The sequence below is a fragment of the Desmodus rotundus genome, chromosome 3, assembly GCF_022682495.2.
Source record: "Desmodus rotundus isolate HL8 chromosome 3, HLdesRot8A.1, whole genome shotgun sequence".
Classification (NCBI taxonomy): domain Eukaryota; kingdom Metazoa; phylum Chordata; class Mammalia; order Chiroptera; family Phyllostomidae; genus Desmodus; species Desmodus rotundus.
Window position 1 is genome coordinate 147,316,921 of NC_071389.1, and position 18,198 is coordinate 147,335,118.

Below are 18,198 nucleotides of genomic sequence, written 5' to 3' on the forward strand. Positions count from 1 at the left end.
AAAAAAAACAACCTGAATGTTCCCTCCTTGACTTTCAACTTATTTCTCTCCCATTCCCACTTCCTACAAGACCTGGAGGCAAGATCCTCACCCAAATCCCCAACCTTGGTATCTCACAGCCTGGAGCGACCCCGTAACATGGGAGGTCTAGACACTTGGAAGATGGGTTTGCATTGCAGACCCAAACATGTTTCTGTGTAGAGTGCGAACAGCCAAGTCTGGCTCCCTGGGAGAGATTAAGGGGGTGGTAGTGAAAAGTAACCATAAGGGCTAGGCTGTAAAAATGGGTTGGGAGCTAGGGATTTGCAGAGATGTCCAGAGGCAGCTGACTCTTTGGTAGAAGTGGTTTTGGAACCTGAACTGAGGGGCATCCTAGAATGGCCACTATGCCCTCTCTGGAAAAGTTGCTCCAAGGTCATTTCCTTTGGAGAAAGACAGGGATACAGGCTGAGAAGTGAAGTCAGACAGAATGAAAATTCAGTGTGGGGGCGGCCAGAAGCCCTGGGGCACCAAGGCAGAAGGGGGCTGGGCAGAGGGAGCCTGTTTCCCTGAGTCAGCACTCTCTGGCCCCCCCAGAAGTTGGGCACAGTCCTCCCCTTGTGATAGATACAGATTAACTCATCTTCCACACAAATAAATCTCTCAGCACACTCCCCGCAGCTCCCTGTGTAGCCCGGATTATCCTCCCCATGTCTGGACTTGCCCCCTTGCTCCTGCTCCCCTCACCCCCCATTCCAATTAGCTAGATAGAGATGGAGATTTCACTTCACACTTCCTCCTCCTCCTCCCCACCGCTTCGGCGTCCTGCCCTAGACATGGATCCCAGACCACAGAAACTCCATTGGTCACCAAACCTGGGGAGCGTCTATGTATGTAAGATCAACAGAGGACAGGCTGTGCCCAAGGGCCTGGGCAGAGACCAAGGTTTTTGCCTTTACTGTCCCTTCTCTCAGCTCCATCTCTACTACACTCAGTCTCCAACCCTATGCCCCTATCACCAAGCTCAGCTTGAACCTAAGTGAGCTGATTTTTCGCAGATTTGAGCTTAGAGAGAATAAAACCCCACTTCCTCTCAGCCCCTTCCCCATGAACTCAGTGATGAGGACTCTGTACACCCACACTCCTCATTGGGCAAGTTGGGCTGCTCACTTCAGGACAGCAACAGTTTCTACGACCCCTTTCCTGGAGAAGAACCTCTTTAAGTTAGAAAAGGGAAGGATAGGGGACTGTGTTTATTGCTGGTCCCAGCCCCGATACCAAGACAGTCAATGGTGACGAAGGGAAGAGGAATATACTGTCTCACTCGGCCTGGCTTTAGGACCCAGAGTGGAAATGGAGACGGTGGGTTTATGAGCCTATGTTCTTGAGATTGTTTAAACTTCCATGTGGGACCATCACGGGGGTCCAGGCTTGACACAGGAACCCCCAACTGTGTAATACCTACCTGAACCCTATCTACCAAGACAGGCACTAGTAGGCACTCTGATTTGCTATCTCCCTTGGTCCCCACCAACTATTCTGTGAATAGCAAATCACTAAAGTCTGGCTCTTCTGTCTGCCCAAGTAGCAAATGCGGAGGATATTCTCTCTGGGGAAACAATTTTCCACTGGAAAAATGGGGGTGGGGGGCAGGGGTGGTGCTCAGCCTCAGTTCCCTCTCCATTTTGACCCCTGGAAGTGATACACTTCCACACCTCCAGGTGACTCAAATCCAAGCCCAACTTTGGTTTCCACACTCCTAGGCGAGTCTGGTTGCTAGCACCATGGACAGCAGCCACAATCCTTTTGGAGAGGGGTGGGACATGACCATTACCCAGGCAAAGATATGTGACCTTTGGTAGCTAAGCATTTCCTCCAAAACAACCCCAGGGAAGAGGTAAAGCAGAAAACCTTCCCTGAAAGAAGGACTAATAATAGGAAAGGCCTCTGGATCTGACTTTAGCAGAGTGTGAATTAATTTAATTGCTGATAAGCCTTTCACCATCATTCATATAATTCGCAGCTCCAAGGCCTCAGGAGAAAGGGGCAAGGCTTTAACTAGTCCTTCCCCAACTTCCTCTCTATAGACAACTGCCCTCTACACTGCTGCCTCCAAGCACAATACCTCTCAGGGAGTACCAGTAGCTGGGATATGCCAGGGTCAGATCTATGACCCTAAACTGCCGTAGATTAAACTGGAGCTGGAAACTCATCTCATGGAAGGATTCTGTCCGTCTCACTCCAAATGAGTCCAAATTCACTTCAAACCACTTCTCCAGGTGAGCACATAACCTGAGAAGGACTAATAGAATCCAAATGATCCCCAGAGCAAGAAGGAGAGTGCCAGCCTTCCCCTGCCCCATTTACAGGGTTGGAGGAGCTCTCATTCTTACAAATAACCACCACCCTTCACATCTGCAATGTCTATTTCCCCTCATATTACATATCTATTGCGACACTCAACACACATTTCCAAAGCTCTGTGCAACTCCAAATGAAAAACACATTTTGAAATTTGTTACTAGCTATTTAAAATGAATGAACCATCATCTAGTGTAGAAATCTTTTTATGCCATCACTGATTTTCTTTGCAATGGCACTCAACCTGTCCCTTCTTTATCCTTATTCCAACCCAGTGAGGTAGACAGGAAAACCACAGTAGAGAGGTTTTCTAAATCACACACAACTTGGAGGTGGTAGGTCCACCCTTTTACATACCTCTAAGCACTGCCATCTAGCAGCCTATACGAATTACTCACCAGCAAGTGGGAGTTAAACCTCCAACTCAGAACCCACTGCTGCATTTGGGATTTGGAGCCTCTGCAAAGAAACCTCACCACACCTCCCAACCCTCCAGAAAAAGCCCTAGATGAGAAAGGAGTCTCCTTGTGCATATAAATGATTCTTTATGCCCTTCCCCCATGCAATGGGGGGCAGAGCCGGGGAAGTCTCCCCCGCCCTCATGCAGGGAACGGGAGGTTAATGTAGATTAGTCTTATTGCCAGCTGCCCTGTGGCCATGAAGTGGGGGGTGGGTGAGGGGTCTACAGCCCCTTTCTTCTGGCATTGATTCTCCCCTCACCAAGTCACTGTGGTAGAGCTGAGGGGCTGGAGGCCCTAGGAGCTGAGGTAAAGACGGTTCTCTGGGGAAGAAAAGCTGCTCTCCCCATTTGCCCTCTGGCTGCCCCAGGATGAGTGTGAGGAACTGTCAGTGGGGGCTGGAATGTCATCCAAGCGTCTCTACCCAGTGGGCAGTAGAAGCCAGACAATGTCTCCAGCTTGAGGCCGCCCACAGAGATCCTCAGTAGTGGAGGCAGTGTGCACCAAACATCTGGTCCAGGTAGTAGCTCCAGCAGCCATAACAGCTCATCTGTAGCCAAGGTACTGACTTAAGATCCCTGCTCCTGGAGTCCAGTTCAGACTGTGGTAACCCTCATGACAACCTCTCGGCCAGAATGGGAACTGGAACGCGCATCAGGTGGCCGCAGCTGTCCAAGGAGGTGCAGGATTGTGTAACCACAGCGCTGAGGCAAGAGCGTCCGCATGCGCTGGGCAGCCGGGGGGCGGCTGGTGGCCCCAGAGGGCGGGCCTGTCCGTGAGGTCCTGGGGCCTGGCTTCCCTGCTGTCCCTCCCCCTGCATCTCCTCCTATGTCCTTGGTCTTGTCATAATTCAGGACCTTCCACTGCTGGTTCACTGCCTGCCAGCGCTTGAAGATGCGGTAGACAGAGGAGCCTTCATGGACGATGAGGCCTGAGCAAGAGGGATAAGATATCCAGGGTCAACTGCTGCCCAGACCTAGGCCAGAGGTGCTTAAGCAAGGTTTTTTTTCTTTTCTTTTCTTTTTTTTAGAGAGAAAGAGAGGAAGGGAGGGGATGAGGTGGGGGGAGAGGGAGAGAGGGAGGGGGAGAAAGAGAGAAAGAAACCGATTTGTTGTTCCACTTATTGATACATTCATTGATTTATTCTTGTCTGTGCCCTGACTGGAGATACACAACTTTGGTGTATCAGGACTACATTCTAACCAGCTGAGCTACCTGGCCAGGGCCAAGCACGCATTTTCTAGAGTGAAGAGATAGGGCTGCAAAGGGCCTGGAGAAGCTGGGAAGAAAGGGGCACTGAGATAGCTCTAAAGGCTCTCCGAGGTAGAAAATGTGGCCATAAAGCTGAGGGAATGGGTAGGGAAAGTAAAGTGTTTGAGTTGGAGGAAGCTACTCCTCAGGTAAAGGGGAGAGAGGTGCCCTCACCTATGCAGACGACATCCATGAAGCCATACATGCCGTAGCAGATCTGAAAGAGCAGATCCTGGCGCTGCCACTTGGCTGAAGGGCTGAGTGAGGACCAGATGAGCCAGGAGATGCTGGCGACGAGGAAGAGAGAGCCCAGAACTATGGCTGCAATCTGCACCTTCTCAATGACCGTCAGGGAGATGGCCTGCCACTGTATGGGAGAAAGGGCTCCAAAAAGTCACAGAAAGAAACGGAAAGCCAGGTGATGGGTAGCCCTGAAGGAGGATGCTCCAGGAGCTTTTCTGAAACTCTTCCAGCAGGATTAACATCTGTCCCCTCTGTGCCCTGACCAAACCTGGAGCATGCCACTGCTCCCGTTGTTTGAGACCATTCACCTGTCGTAGTTTAGAAATGCAAGATCAGGCCAGTGCTCTGAAGCTACACCATCTAGGTTTCAATTCCAAATTCTAACTCTACCACTTCCTGGCCGATAGCCCTGGGCAAGTTTCAGATCTCTCTGTGCATCAATCTTTAAAACAGGAATAATAGTGGTGTGTAACTAGTAGGATTATTGTGAAGATTAAAAGTTAATACACACCAAAAGCTTGACAGAAAATACTACATTTGCTACCATCATAATTGATATTATCATCGTTTCCTTTGCTGTTGTCCCAGTGCCTAGAACAGTGCCTGGAATTTTAGTTGGCACCCAATAATGTCTTTGTGGAGAAAGGGAGGATTTACATACAGACAGGAAATTGTGCTCATGGTGGGGAGGGGGAAATAAATGGATGAAGTAGGCTCCTGGGAGGGTTCCTGAGTCTGATTGCTGAAAGGCCCTTGCCCCAGGCTGAGAGTCCTCTCCTCGCACCTTACCTGCAGTGGATTCTTGGTGCTGATCGCCAGGACCTGATACTTGAAGTAGCAGAGCTCACAGCTCCAGGAGCCCCTCTCACTGATCCAGCGGATGAGGCAGGGCTGGTGCGTGCAGCGCACAGAGCCGTCACAGCGGCAGGGGCTCAGGAGCTCCCCCTGGAGGAAGAGTGACGAGAGTCCCTGTCAGCCAACACCACTCGGACCCCACTCCTCTTCGCCCTGGGAGAGGAAAACCTCCTCTCCAGGTCATTCATTCTCCCACCTTAAAAAAGCTCAGTCCTTTCACCCAAAACAGGGCGAGAGGCTAAGGCTGCAGCACAAAAGACAAAAGTTAGAGCTCAATGTAAACTTCCCCGACCAAATAGATGAGGGATGAAAAGGGATTGGGTTGGGGATGGGAAACTGGGTCTTCTCTTTTCCTAGAATTTGGAGAGGGTGGTCTTTAAGGCTTCCCAAATGAAGGCTACTCCGTAGGATATGGAGAGTTAGGGTTAGAACTTCAGAGCCATGCCTTCCTCTCCCACCCCATCACTGTAAAGTATTTCACAGATGTGGTGCAGACTGGGATGAGTTACATCCTCAGTTTCCAAGTTCCAAAAGGGAGAAGAAATCCTGGGGGTTGCAGTAGAGGGTGTTTTCTTTTAATCAGGAATAATTTCTCACGACCCAGAGAAATTATCCTGAGACAGCTTTGTCCGTAACATTTAAACAAAGAGTACTCTTTGAAATGTGACGGAAAGTTGCAGAATGGGAAGTGAAGAAAAGTGCCCCACGAAGAGAAATTATGAACGAGGCGAGGGCGCCGGCTGGGCCCCTCCCTTCGAGATGGGAACAGAGGCACCCTCCTCTGCCCACCTCCTCGGCCTACAAAGACCCTGGGAGAGGGAAGTAGGGAAAAAAGGCTGTCCCGTTGACGGGTGAGAGGGATCTGGAGCCCTACCAGAAGAAAGCCCCACCCCTTCCTGGGGAGCCCTGATCCCCCTCCACCCCACACAAACGGTCGGGGAGTCTCCAGCCAGCCCCCCAACTTCACCCCGTTCCCACTCGGACCCTGGGTCCCGCCCAGCCTCCTCAGGTCCCGCCCCCCGCTCGCGGTCTCCCTGGGCGCCCCAGGTGCGCACCCCCACCCCGCCCCGCCCCGCCCCGCGTGCGCCCCAGCCTGACCTGCTCAGGGCCCTGGAAACAGATTCGGCACTGGGGGGTTCGGAGCCCGCTGTCCAGGCTGCTGCTAAGCGACAGGGCGTCCAGCGCGCCCGGGGGAGGCGGCGGCGGCGGCGCGGGCGGCGGCGGGGGTCCGGCCCGCGGCTCCTTGTCTCCGGCCAGGCCCCGGGCCCGCGGCTCCGACCCGTAGTACTCCTCGTCGTCGCCGTCCCCGTCCCGGGTCGAGCAGCCGGCGAAGGGCGCCCAGCCGCAGCCGCCCCCCCCGCCCCCCCGGGGCTGCGGCTCGGCCCGGGGCCGCCCCCCGCCGGTCAGCACCAGCAGCTTCAGCTCGTTCAGGAACATGCGGAGCCGAGACTTGAGCATCGTCCGGGAGCCGGGGGACGGGGGGCGGCGCGCAAAGGGGCTGTCGGGCGGCGGGGGGAAGGGAGGGGACAAGGCCGGAAAGGGGGCGCGCGCTGGAGAGCCGAGCCCGGCCGGGGTCTTCGGGGCCTGCGAGCGCCGTTCACTGCTGCCGCCGCCGGGGCTTTGGAGCCTGCGGGGCCGGGAGGGCTGGCGGCCCGGGGGCGGCAGGGCGGGCAGCCATGGCCGGGGCAGTGGGCGGGGAGGGGGCTCAGGGTATCGCGCCCCGCGGGTCTGGGTCCGGAGCGGGCCGGGCTCCCGGGATTACGCGCCCGTGTCCTCCTGCGGCGGGGCCGCCCCCCATCGCCGTCCTCCTGGCCCCAGTCCCGCTCCGGCTCCCGGCTCCTGCTCGGCTCGGCCCGTGCGCTCGGCGGTGGCAAATGGCGGCTCCTTCCGGCGGCGGCGGCGGCGGCGGAGACCCCCCCGGAGCGGCGGGCGGGCGGGGCGGGCGGGGCGGGAGCCCGGAGCCGGTGAGGGATGAAGGGAGGGGCGGGGCGGAGAGTGGGGAGAGGAGAAGAAGAGGCCGCGGCTGCGCATCCCCGCCCTGCCCCGCACGAGCAGGTGTCCCTAGAGGCGGGGGCGACGGTGCGAGCCCGGGGGAGGAAGGAGGGAGGGGAGTGTCCAAGGAAGGGGAGTGTGCAGACCGGCAGGAGAATAGGTGTGTGAACGGGTGAGGATGGAAGGTGAGTGAGTGCCCAAGCAGGTGCACCAGAGAGGGAGAGGCGTGTGCAAAATGGGAGTGTGCAGAGACCCTGTGTAAGGGTCTACGGGGATGCAGGAGGCAAGCGAGCAAGAGGTGGCCTCACGCAGTAAACACTTTTACACAAAGGACTGAAAAGTGTGCATGGTGCGGGACTGTGGAAGGGATGAGAGTGTAAGGGATGCAGACGGATTGCATGAGAAACAGTGTGTGGTTGTAATGTGTGAGGTAGGTGAATGAGCAAGGGAGACAGGAGTGCTGAAGGGATGAGAGTGTCTTTTCTGGCATTCCCGGGCCCTCGCCGCCGCTACGCTGAAGTGCATACCCCCTCTCCCACACACAGCTCTTTGCTTTTATGGGGGCCTGAGAACCAGTTGTACCCCCTTACTATTTCTGATGTACACATACAACCTCCCTCTCCTCCCTTTTCCAATGCTGAAGGAAAAGGAATTCCAGGGAGCCCATTGGGTCAAATACACTGGGAACAAATTAATTAGTAAAAGAGTAATTAACAGAAGGGAGGGTATGGAACCAGGGACAGCCTGCCAAACTAAGGCTCCTCAATAGAAAATGATTAAGGAGAGCAATGCTCTTATGAAGCCTTCAAACGCATTAGATGGATGAATGAATGAATGAACCAGAAAAGCGGGCTGGAACCCAAGCCAACACAGAGGATGACTTCAATTTTATTGAATTTATTGGGGTGACCTCGGTTCACAAAACCATACAGGTTTCAAATGTACAACTCATCATCTGCACACTGCGTAATGCGCCCATGGCCCAAAGTAAAGTCTCTTTCTGTCCCCATTTATCCTGACTTGGCCCGCCTCCACATACCCCCACCCCTCATCCATAGGGCTATCACCACACTGCTGACTGTGTGTATGTTATATATGTGTGTGTGTATATACATGTACATGTTTTGTTTTGTTTTTGCTTAATTCCTTCACCTTCTTTCAAGGATGACTTCTGAAGACAGTGGGCTATGATGGGCTGATGTGGAAGGTGAGGCTGAGGTGGACTCTGCTGGTGCAGAAAGTTTGGCACAGACACTTAGCCTTCCAGAAGACTTACACACCAACCAGTTCTAACAAGATAGCCAATGAAACATTCATCTTACATGCCCCTTAGGCTCGGGTCTTGAGGTTATTGATTTTATTTTATTTTTAAATTTTTTATTTATTGACTTTAGAGAGAGAAAAAGGGAGAGAGAGAGAAAAAAACATTGATTTGTTGTCCCACTTATTTATGCATTCATTGATTGATTTTTGTACGTACTCTGACCTGGAATGGAATCCGCAACCTTGGTATATAGGAATGATGCTCTAACCAACTGAGCTACCCGGACTTTTTTCTTTCTTTCTTTCTTTCTTTCTTAAAGATCTTATTTTTTTTAGAGAAAGGAGAATGGAGGGAGAAAGAGGAAGAGAAACATGGATGGGTTGCCTCTCACACCCCGCCAACTAGTGACCTGGCCCACAACCCAGGCACATGCCTTGACCTGGAATCGAACCTGCAACCTTTCGGTTCCCAAAAGGGCCACACTAGCCAGGGATTGAGGTTTTTCTTACTAGTCCCAGCTGCCCTTATCAGCAAAGACCCAGCGTTATAAATATCAGAATACAGCGAGGGAGAGCTTCTACTGACGTGTCTTTTGTTTTGCCCTGGAGAATGCTTTATATTCATCTGAAACCTGAACTCTTATATCCTCGACCATATGGTTAAGGAAAATAGAAGTTAGGGTGAAAGAAGTGACAAATAGGGTAATAATATGGTTTCAGATTTTAGACAAGTTGACACAAATGAGACACTGATCCCTTCCTTCCCTTAGTCCCATTCCCCCAAAGGGTTAGGAGATGAAGAAGTTGGGGCCAGTAAGATAAGGGAAGCCAGTGAGAAACCTGCCTATTGTATACCTTTATAAGGTGTCTGTGAGCAAAGGCCATTTGGGAAAGGTTTGTGTTCCTGGCAGGGGCAAGGGCTATGAAAACTTGCAGTGGAGGAAAAGAAGCACAATAACCTCCAATAATGAGTCACAAGGTTTGCGGAAGGGTACAAGTCATTCTCATGTAATGTGCTGGTCTGGAGTAGTGGTTGTGGTGTATATGTGTGTGTGTGTATCCATCTGTTTATACATGATGCATATATCACACATATAACATCATAGTGCTGAAAAGAACCTTAAAAGTCAAGAATTCCTGTCTCCCAATCATTGAAAACTTTTCTGCCAGAACGCAAGTGGTGGCCTCTGCTTTAACACTCTCAGGGAGGGGTGGAGATTGGGAAGAGGGGAGGCCATTACCTTGCCCCTCTTCCTCTTGGATTACTGTGTTAATCTGCCTTCCATCAATCCTTTAATCCTAGTTTTGCCCTCAGATGGGCATTGTCTACCCCTTATTTCATACGACCACACTGTTGGCTGCATCGTTACAGATAGTCTTATCACTACTTCAAAGGGCTAGTGACTGAGACGTAAAAAACAGACCCACAAACAACCCCGCATACACAGGGGAAGCAAGAGCTCAGTAAAAATTTGTTGAATGAATGAATGAAACAAAGGCACAAATAAGTTCTCCGATGGTGGTAAAGCAGAAAGACGACAGCCCCACCTCTTGTTCCCAGACACGCTCCCAGGCCCCAACATAGAAAAGACTAGGATGAAGAAGGACTGCAGCGGGAGTTCGCATCTGGGTGGCCCAGGTTGCCATGGCACCGCCTTGGACTCCACCCTCTCTCTTTTTTTGTGCCCCCCCCCCACCCCGCCTCCCCGCCGGGCCTGGGTAGTGGCAGCTAGTCACGTGCTCCTCCGCGTAACCACACCTCTGCTCCAAGAAGAGAGTTCAAACGGTCACGTGGGATAGCAACAGATCACGTGTCTCTCATCGCCCCTCCTCCCCTTTCCCTTCACTAACCCTTCACCAGGCAAAGCTACTCCCGGCCCCTCTGCGCATGAGTGACTGGTCACGTGCACCGAACGTCCGGCGTTCACCTCCTCCCCCACCTAGCCCCCGCCCAGATTTTCCGCGCGCCTCTTTGGCAGCTGGTCACATGGTGAGGGTGGGGGTAAGGGGGCCGCTCTAGCTTGCGGCCTGTGCCTGTGTTCGGCCCACAGCGTCCAGCTGCCTCGAGCAGACCTGTGTATGGGGCCTAAGGAACAGCTTCCCGGGCCCCGGTAACGGGCAGACCCGCATCTCCCGGCACGGGGTGAAGTAAGTGCCCCGTCTTCCCAGGAATGGAGACCGTTCTCGCAGACCGTGGCTTCCTGCGCGGGCTAGTTACCGAAGGGTCACTCGAGGACGGGAAGTGGGACAGGGTATAATCTGGTGCTTTGGGGTTGTAGGGAGGTGTAGTTTTAGGGGCTGGGGTGTGTCGTGTGGGATCTTGCTTGTGCCGGCGCGACGGTCCCAAGGAAAAGGCATTTTTTATTCTAGGGCCTCACGTGGCTGAAGGGTTTGGGGCTAGAGTCATTGTGTTACTTGCGGGGCTGGCCTCGTGGAAGATTGGGGAAAGGATGCTGGTGCGGTGTCTTTGTGATGCCTTTTGGGGGAGTTATTTTGTTTCTGTAGACTCATACCATCCGAACTCTGGAAGGGAGTTTCGGTGGTAGGAGTCTCTGTGATTGTAGGGTCTCTTCTGATCTGAGAATGGCTACCCTTCGATACGAGCCAGTGGCTGAGATTGGTGTTGGTGCCTATGGGACGGTGTACAAGGCCCGTGATCCCCACAGTGGCCACTTTGTGGCCCTCAAGAGCGTGAGAGTCCCCAATGGAGGAGGTGCTGGAGGGGGCCTTCCCGTCAGCACAGTTCGTGAGGTGGCCTTACTGAGGCGGCTGGAAGCTTTTGAGCATCCCAATGTTGTCCGGTGAGAAGGTGGAGGGTTGGGAGTGGCTAGTAAAGGGGAAGAGACACCTATAGATGGGGAGCGGTGGTCAGGAGAGAAGTGGGGACCCTAAGGAAATAGGGAGGGCTGGGTTGGGGCCAGAAGGGATTGATGATGGAGTGAGTGAACATTTGTTCTGGCCAGGCTGGTGGACGTCTGTGCCACCTCCCGGACTGACAGAGAGACCAGAGTGACCCTGGTGTTTGAGCATGTGGACCAAGACCTGAGGACGTATCTGGACAAGGTACCCCCACCAGGCTTGCCAGTGGAGACCATTAAGGTGAGTGGGATGAGCAGTCATTAAGAGGTACATGGCTCCTCTGCAGTGGAAGCTGCTGCCATTTCAGGTATGGAATCTAATTTCTAGTTCCGCTGTACCTTCCCCTTCCAAACCAGGATCTGATGCGCCAGTTTCTAAGAGGCCTGGATTTCCTTCATGCCAACTGCATTGTTCACCGGGACCTGAAGCCAGAGAACATTCTGGTGACAAGTGGTGGGACAGTCAAGCTGGCCGACTTTGGCCTGGCCAGAATCTACAGCTATCAGATGGCACTCACACCTGTGGTCAGTAGAAAGATGGTAGCCAGAATGGGTTCTGGTTGGGGGTAGGAGAGTGATTGCCCAACGGTTGAGAAGTCGTGTGTTTCCTGATATCAGTTGAGCAGTTGTGCTTTATGGTAACCCATCGGGCCCTTATCCACTTTTCCTGTTCCTGGCAGGTTGTTACACTCTGGTACCGTGCTCCAGAAGTTCTTTTGCAGTCTGCGTATGCAACACCGGTGGACTTGTGGAGTGTTGGCTGTATCTTTGCAGAGATGTTTCGCCGAAAGTATGGGACCCAAGTACCCTGAACAATTTTGAATTTCCCAAATCTCTTAAAACCACGTCCATACCCTGCCCCTTTTTAACATTTTTTAATTTATTGATTTTAGAGAGGGGAAGGTGGTGGGGAGAGAGAAAGAAACATCAATTTGGTGTTCCACTTATTGATGCATTCATTGGTTGATTCTTGTATGTGCCCTGACCAGGGTCAAACCCACAGCCTTGCCAGATGCGGGCAGTGCTCCAGCCAACTGAGCTGCCCAGCCAGGGCAGAACCCTGCCCATTCTTCCACTTGAGTACTACCGACCGACCACCTTGTCCATACCCAGAAGCTCTGAAATGTCCCCGAATTAGGAACTTATTATCCCTTTAGTTTCCATACTCTCTGTTTTGAGCCACTAAGCAGTAACCATTCTACTACCATATCTTTGAAAATGACTGCTGTGTCTCTTCTCACCTTAGGCCTCTCTTCTGCGGAAACTCTGAAGCTGACCAATTAAGCAAAATATTTGAGTAAGTGAGCGGCAAGGGGGAAAAAAAGTTCATTCTGAGTCTTGCTACTACTGAGCTACTACTATGGAGGCTGGAGCAGGACGCCACCCCCCCGACCAGAGTTCTCCTGTTCCCCATAGTCTGATCGGGCTGCCCCCAGAGGATGACTGGCCCCGAGACGTGTCTCTACCCCGAGGAGCCTTTTCCCCCAGAGGGCCCCGCCCAGTGCAGTCCATGATACCTGAGATGGAGGAGTCTGGAGCACAGCTGCTGCTGGTACTGGGTTTGGGCATAGGCGTGGGCATGGGGTGAGATAGGGGTGGAAAATGAAGTAGAAAAGGGACCCAAACCATCACGGTTCCTGAGACTTGGTTGGTGGATGGGCTAGTCTGTTGCCACTGTGATTGGCCATCTAAACAAATGAATGTAGAAAATAACCCGTCCTAGGTATTGTTGGGGGTGAGCAAAAGTCCTTCTTGGTTTTTTTCCATGGTTTTCTGACCTTTGCCTCCCCTTAGGAGATGCTGACTTTTAACCCACATAAGCGAATCTCTGCCTTCCGAGCCCTGCAGCACTCTTATCTACAAAAGGCAGAAGGTAGCCCAGAGTGAGCAGTGGCGTGGCTGCAGCCTGACCAAGAGAAGAGAAACTGTCATTTACCTTCCTTTGAACACTTGAGAGCCCTCCCCACTGAGGAGCTCTGTGCCTTTTTATCTCTGAGGCCGTGGAGGCCTCCAACTTTTTACAGAGAATACCTGACTGGCAAGTCTAATGACATTCCTCTCCTCCCCTCCCCCATCGGAGTATGTCTCTTGTTCTCCCTTTCCTTATCTTGATACTGAGATACATTTTTTACAGGAAAAAACAAAACAAAGAAATATGGTCTTTTTTTAATGTTTCTTCCTTTGATTGGCTTTGTCATTTGGGGATTTGGAAAATCCATTCGGAAGATGGACTTCCCTGCAGAATCTTAAAGATTCTCCTTAGGTCACAGGGCCTGCATAGTCAGTGGAGCCCTTCAACTGGTAAGAGAAGACAAGGCATTTAATTTGCTTTTTTTTTTCTTTTTTAAATATTTTTTTATTTATTTTTAGGGAGAGGGGAATGGAAGGAGAAAAAGAGGGAGAGAAATATCAATGTGTTTCTCACACATGGTGAGAATGTAGGGGTTTCTCACACACCCCCTGCTGGGGACCTGGCCTGCAACCCAGGTATGTGCTGTGACTGGAAAAATGAACCGGCGACCCTCTGGTTCTCAGGCTGGCACTCAATCCATTGAGCCACACCAGCCAGGGCTAATTTGCTTCTTTTGACTATGGAGTTTAAATGGCTTTTATTTTTATACTCACTGAACTTCCCCCAAACTGGATCCTGCTTATTAGAAGAAAGTTCTTGGTGGTTTTCTCTCTGGCTTTGTCTCTGATTTTCCCTTGGAGCCAGGACAGCATGTGTTGTGGTGGTGTCCAGCATGTGGAAGGGAGAAGAGGGGAGACAAACAGAAGGACTCCAACCCTCATAGCATCTCAAGCACTCCCAGGAGCTTTCCATATCCACTCAAAGGGGAGAGGAAGTTTTTCTTCATTCCTTATAATCTCATTCCCAGATAAAAGACATCAAGGTGGAGAGCCTGGCTATTGAATCACTAGGGAATGGCAAAGGGCCTTTCCTTTTTCTCAAACAAAAAAGGCTGTTGACCCTGGGTTTTCCCTAAGGGAGTAAGAAACAGCTTAGTGAGAGCAGGAGCAAAGTCAGAAGGATCCAAAGTCTTATAGAAAGGCACTGGGGTTGGCTCGAGGATCCTTTTGATTCCGAAATCTCATTGCAAGCCAGACACCAAGAATCTAGAAGAAAAGGGAAAGGGATAAGCATCAATTCTGAGTCTCTGAGGCTAACAGATACAGGGAAAAGGTGTGTATGAGGGAACTGCAGGATGTTACCTCTGTAAAGCTAAAGAAGAGTCCAACACCTCCCAGGATTTTCAGGGCTTCATCTGAATGCTTAAGGAACTTTTCTCCACACATCTGGCACGTGGGCCTCCGGATCTTGCAGATCTAGAATAAAACGTGTGGGAGAGGGGCAGGGGCGGAGGGAATGCAGTATTGCTAAGCTGCCCTATCCTGATACCCGTGGTGAATGGCTCTAAAAATGACTAGTTTTGATAAGTATCCTGTAGATTGCAATCCCACTTGGCTAATTCTCTAGCCTCTGTATCCATGCCCCCTCCCGACACAAGAGCATACAGCCGTAATACAAGACAGCCGCTAGAGAGTGGCAATCACAGTCAAACTCAAATCTAGGCACTGTCCTTAAATTACCCAGTTTTCCTACCCAACCCCCCATCCCCACCAACTCACTGCAGTGCAAAAAGCATAATCTTGTTGATACAGGGTTGTGAGGTTGAATAAGCCACAACAATCAAAACTTCTTTCCAGTTCATCCCGGGTCTTGTTGCTCATGACCCACCAAGAAGCATTGATGACATCTGTCTGGAGGATATATGGGCAGAGGGAAATTATTTGATGCTGCTAACCTTAAGAATCTCCCTACATTTTGATCTCAGTTCAGGTGCCTCAATTTCCCTATTCCAGCAAAGGGAGTCAACCTCCCTCTAGGGGTATGGGGCCAGTATCAATTATACAGACTGATAAATATCCACCTTAGGTTCTCCTTCATCATCCTCATGGAAAATGAGCCAGAGGAGGCAAATGGCTCAGGAGTAAGTAATATATCTTAAGAATGATTTTGGGGGCCAGACTGAAAGGAGGAGGTTAGAGGTCAGAGAAAAAATGCAGATACTTGAAAGGGCATTCGCTTACCTGTTTGCTTCGGTTAATAGCCAGGCATGAGCAAGAGATTACAAACTGGAAAACGAAGACCAAGCCAAGGATGATCATGTACTGAGGGGAAGAGTTATGGGGAAAATCAAAGTCCAAGATTCCTTTATGTTTTACCTTTAACAACTGTCTGATCTCATCTGTTTATACAACTTACACATGTAAGTTGAAAACAAAATCATCAGCTGTTTTCATAGAGCAGGGCAAAGAGACATGTCCCCAAGGTCCCTGGGGTCTAATTTCTTCATAGCCTACTCAGCCCTCCCAAGAGCCCTAGTGCCCGGTCACTTCAGGTCAGGATACAAAGAACAGCAGTACTTGGTGGTGGTTAACGGCACCCACCAGTCCAGCCACCGCGATGAGAAGAAGGAAGACCCCCACAGCAATGACTCCTCCGATGATGTGGATGCTGGACACCAGACCCAGGCCTTTACCCCAAGCAGCCACTCCTATGAGCAAGAAGCCTACTAGCTATGGGAAACAGAAAGCAGGATACATCTCAGAATTCTAGCCTCCAGCACGGCCAATGGCCATATACAGGGCACTGGGGACAAAAAGCAAAGGAGGTGTTAGGTGACCTGGAATATCCCTGGGAACTCCTCCCATCGGAGATCAGAATGGCTGGGATAGGAGTGGGGAGCGTGGCAGGAATGGTAATCTAAGAATACAATAACCGAACCTTTAGCTTCACCCATCACTTTTCAATTTTGGGAGAAACTGAATTGCACAGAAAGGAGGGATGGGCCTTGGTGCCCAGAGTTCACAGTTCATTCCCTCCACCCCACAAAAGACCATTGGATCACCGGAAGCCTCCCCTCTTCCCACGGAAGTCCCCAGGAATTCCCTCTTCGCCGGAAGTTCCTAGGAATCTTCCCGGAACACCCAGTACACCCTTTTCCCCACCGGAAGTCCCCTGGAGAATATCCCCACTCGCCTTTCCGCCCTGAAGCTTCCCCCACCTTCAAAACCTCACCATGTAGACCACGTTGAGCGCGCACAGCGCATTCTTGGAGCAGGCAAAGCCGCCACAAACCATCTCCCCAGCTTTGGGGACCGAAGTGGTCCCAAGGACTTAGGGAGACGGTTTTAGAGATCGTCTTCTTAGACCGCGACAGCTTCTGTCTCTTTAAATCTAGTTCAGCCAAACCCAATTCTCTGCGCCTGCACCGTCCCACCCCTGCCTCTGGATTGGCGAAACTCCGGGATAATGTAGGACGTTGAAGGACTGAATGCCAATAAATCAGCATTGCGTTGCTGACCCGCCTCCCAGCTCCTCCTTTAGGTTCCTTATAGGATGAAACTTAAAACTGGGGGCAGGGCTTGCAAAGATTCTCGTAGGGATCGGAGCGTAAACTTCGAAACCCCGGATTGAAAGCGAAGCTTTCTGTGGTCGCAGTTGCGCGGTCCCTAATCCGAGAGAGGATTCTTTGGGGAAAACTACCGTGAAGAAAGAGGAGGTGCGACTTCGCCATTTCCCCTTGTCCTGCAGTGACCTCATGATGACGCCATTGTTTGTTATTATTTCATCACACTCGGAAACACCCAGAGGAGCAAAATATTGAGTCCAGCCGCAGAGGCCCCGTGTTGGGCACAGCAACAGCCAGCCAACCCTTATATGGTCGCAAGCATGGCCACTAGTACACAAGTCCTGTTCCACATTCCCCACTCCCATAATGGGTGTGAATATGCTAGAAATTAAATGTGAAAAACAGCAGCCTTGGCCGGGGTATTGCTGTACGTAAGAAAGCCACCGGTACAGACGTGGGTGGGCCCTGTGTCTTCACAGCACATGCCTGGTTCAGGGCTTGCAAAAAAAAAGAAAAAAGACGAAGGGGTCTGGAATATGAATCGATCTGAGTAAGGAGAAGTCTCCACATTTTCACTCTGGGGTAGGTACAGTGGTTGGTTGATCAACATGTTTATTATTGAATTCGTGCTTTGACACACTGCCATTTTTTAAAGGTTTTATTTATTTATTTTTAGAGATAGGGAAAGGGAGGGAGAGAGGGAGAGAAACCTCACTGTGCGGTTGCCTCTTGCACGCCCCCTACCGGAGACCTGGCCCGCCACCCAGGCATGTGCCCTGACTGGGAATCTAACAGGCAACCTTTCAGTTGGCAGGGCAGCGATCAGTCCACTGAGCCACACCAGCCAGGGCTGACACTTTTTATGGGAATACGAAAAGAGAAAGAAGCAATCTTAGTATGAACATAAATGAAAACTCTCCCTTCAACCCACAGAACAATTTAAGTGTGTGTGTACCTGGATTCTGTGACTGCATCCGCAGCACACGGTCCATTGCTAGTCAGACTGCCTGGGTTCCAACTTTGCCACTCACTGTGTGACCTTTGCCAGTTAATTATGCTTTTTGTACCTGCTTCCTCATCTGTAAAATGGGGGTAAATAGCAATACACCTATCTCTTGGGTTGTTGTGAGGATTGAATGAGTTAATATACGTAGAATGCTTGGGACAGTACCTGACACTTAGTAAACACTCAGTGTTAGTTATTGTTCAGACTGTTTTATAGGTTCCAGTGGGTAATCGCAACCTTAATCCCCTTATCTCCAACTACAGAAATATTCACAGTTATAATCCCCTATCTTTCATAAATTAGTATCAAAAAGATAAGCGAGAGCAGAGACATTTGGAAGGGCCAGAAAGGTTTGAGTCTTGAAACAAAGTAATTAGATCAAAATATCTACCATTTCCACCCTCCTATCCTCCCTGAACTTTCATTCTGTCCTTCAATTCCTCATCCACCCTCTTCTCTTTCAGGTCCTAAATCAAGGGCAGAACAATAGCATTAAGAATAGGGGGACATGGTGT

At 51.2% G+C, this 18,198-nt stretch overlaps 3 protein-coding genes across 6 annotated transcripts; 1 reads left to right on the top strand and 2 right to left on the bottom strand.

The window, feature by feature from the left end:
• Positions 1-2,871: 2,871 nt before the first annotated feature.
• On the bottom strand, positions 2,872-7,082 carry MARCHF9 (membrane associated ring-CH-type finger 9). Its single transcript, XM_053921573.1, has 4 exons — positions 6,246-7,082; positions 5,082-5,237; positions 4,224-4,416; positions 2,872-3,729 (listed from the first exon to the last, which is right to left on the bottom strand). Exons 1-4 carry the CDS (start codon positions 6,603-6,605, stop codon positions 3,395-3,397), a joined length of 1,044 nt encoding a protein of 347 aa, XP_053777548.1. The 5' UTR covers positions 6,606-7,082; the 3' UTR covers positions 2,872-3,394.
• A 3,233-nt stretch (positions 7,083-10,315) lies between these two features.
• CDK4 (cyclin dependent kinase 4) lies at positions 10,316-13,430 on the top strand. Its single transcript, XM_024576394.4, has 8 exons — positions 10,316-10,550; positions 10,967-11,203; positions 11,366-11,501; positions 11,618-11,785; positions 11,941-12,050; positions 12,507-12,557; positions 12,677-12,812; positions 13,055-13,430. The coding sequence occupies exons 2-8, from the start codon at positions 10,986-10,988 to the stop codon at positions 13,145-13,147; spliced, it is 912 nt and encodes a 303-aa protein (XP_024432162.1). The 5' UTR covers positions 10,316-10,550; positions 10,967-10,985; the 3' UTR covers positions 13,148-13,430.
• Positions 13,431-14,094: 664 nt separating this feature from the next.
• On the bottom strand, positions 14,095-16,674 carry TSPAN31 (tetraspanin 31). Of its 4 annotated transcripts, XM_024576389.4 has the most exons (7): positions 16,344-16,551; positions 15,949-16,028; positions 15,674-15,841; positions 15,353-15,433; positions 14,891-15,022; positions 14,474-14,587; positions 14,095-14,377 (listed from the first exon to the last, which is right to left on the bottom strand). In XM_024576389.4, exons 4-7 carry the CDS (start codon positions 15,428-15,430, stop codon positions 14,303-14,305), a joined length of 399 nt encoding a protein of 132 aa, XP_024432157.1. In that variant the 5' UTR covers positions 15,431-15,433; positions 15,674-15,841; positions 15,949-16,028; positions 16,344-16,551; the 3' UTR covers positions 14,095-14,302. The 4 variants fall into 4 exon arrangements, with proteins under 4 accessions (XP_024432157.1, XP_024432160.1, XP_024432159.1 ...); XM_024576392.4 differs by lacking the exon at positions 15,949-16,028 and having other exon boundaries at positions 16,344-16,674; XM_024576391.4 differs by lacking the exon at positions 15,949-16,028 and having other exon boundaries at positions 16,330-16,551.
• Positions 16,675-18,198: the final 1,524 nt, after the last annotated feature.

What these genes read in the sequence shown, in the direction of transcription:
- MARCHF9 (XM_053921573.1), bottom strand. Translation starts at nt 6,605, where the DNA reads ATGCTCAAGTCTCGGCTCCGCATGTTCCTGAACGAGCTGAAGCTGCTG. An exon ending in GCACCAAGAATCCACTGCAG is followed by an intron (nt 4,417 to 5,081) that starts GTAAGGTGCGAG and finishes TCTCCCATACAG; the next exon opens with TGGCAGGCCATCTCCCTGAC. An exon ending in CATGGATGTCGTCTGCATAG is followed by an intron (nt 3,730 to 4,223) that starts GTGAGGGCACCT and finishes CCTCTTGCTCAG; the next exon opens with GCCTCATCGTCCATGAAGGC.
- CDK4 (XM_024576394.4), top strand. Translation starts at nt 10,986, where the DNA reads ATGGCTACCCTTCGATACGAGCCAGTGGCTGAGATTGGTGTTGGTGCC. An exon ending in AGATGGCACTCACACCTGTG is followed by an intron (nt 11,786 to 11,940) that starts GTCAGTAGAAAG and finishes TGTTCCTGGCAG; the next exon opens with GTTGTTACACTCTGGTACCG. An exon ending in CTGGAGCACAGCTGCTGCTG is followed by an intron (nt 12,813 to 13,054) that starts GTACTGGGTTTG and finishes GCCTCCCCTTAG; the next exon opens with GAGATGCTGACTTTTAACCC.
- TSPAN31 (XM_024576392.4), bottom strand. Translation starts at nt 16,406, where the DNA reads ATGGTTTGTGGCGGCTTTGCCTGCTCCAAGAATGCGCTGTGCGCGCTC. An exon ending in CTATTAACCGAAGCAAACAG is followed by an intron (nt 15,023 to 15,352) that starts GTAAGCGAATGC and finishes TATATCCTCCAG; the next exon opens with ACAGATGTCATCAATGCTTC. An exon ending in TCTTCTTTAGCTTTACAGAG is followed by an intron (nt 14,378 to 14,473) that starts GTAACATCCTGC and finishes CTTTTCTTCTAG; the next exon opens with ATTCTTGGTGTCTGGCTTGC.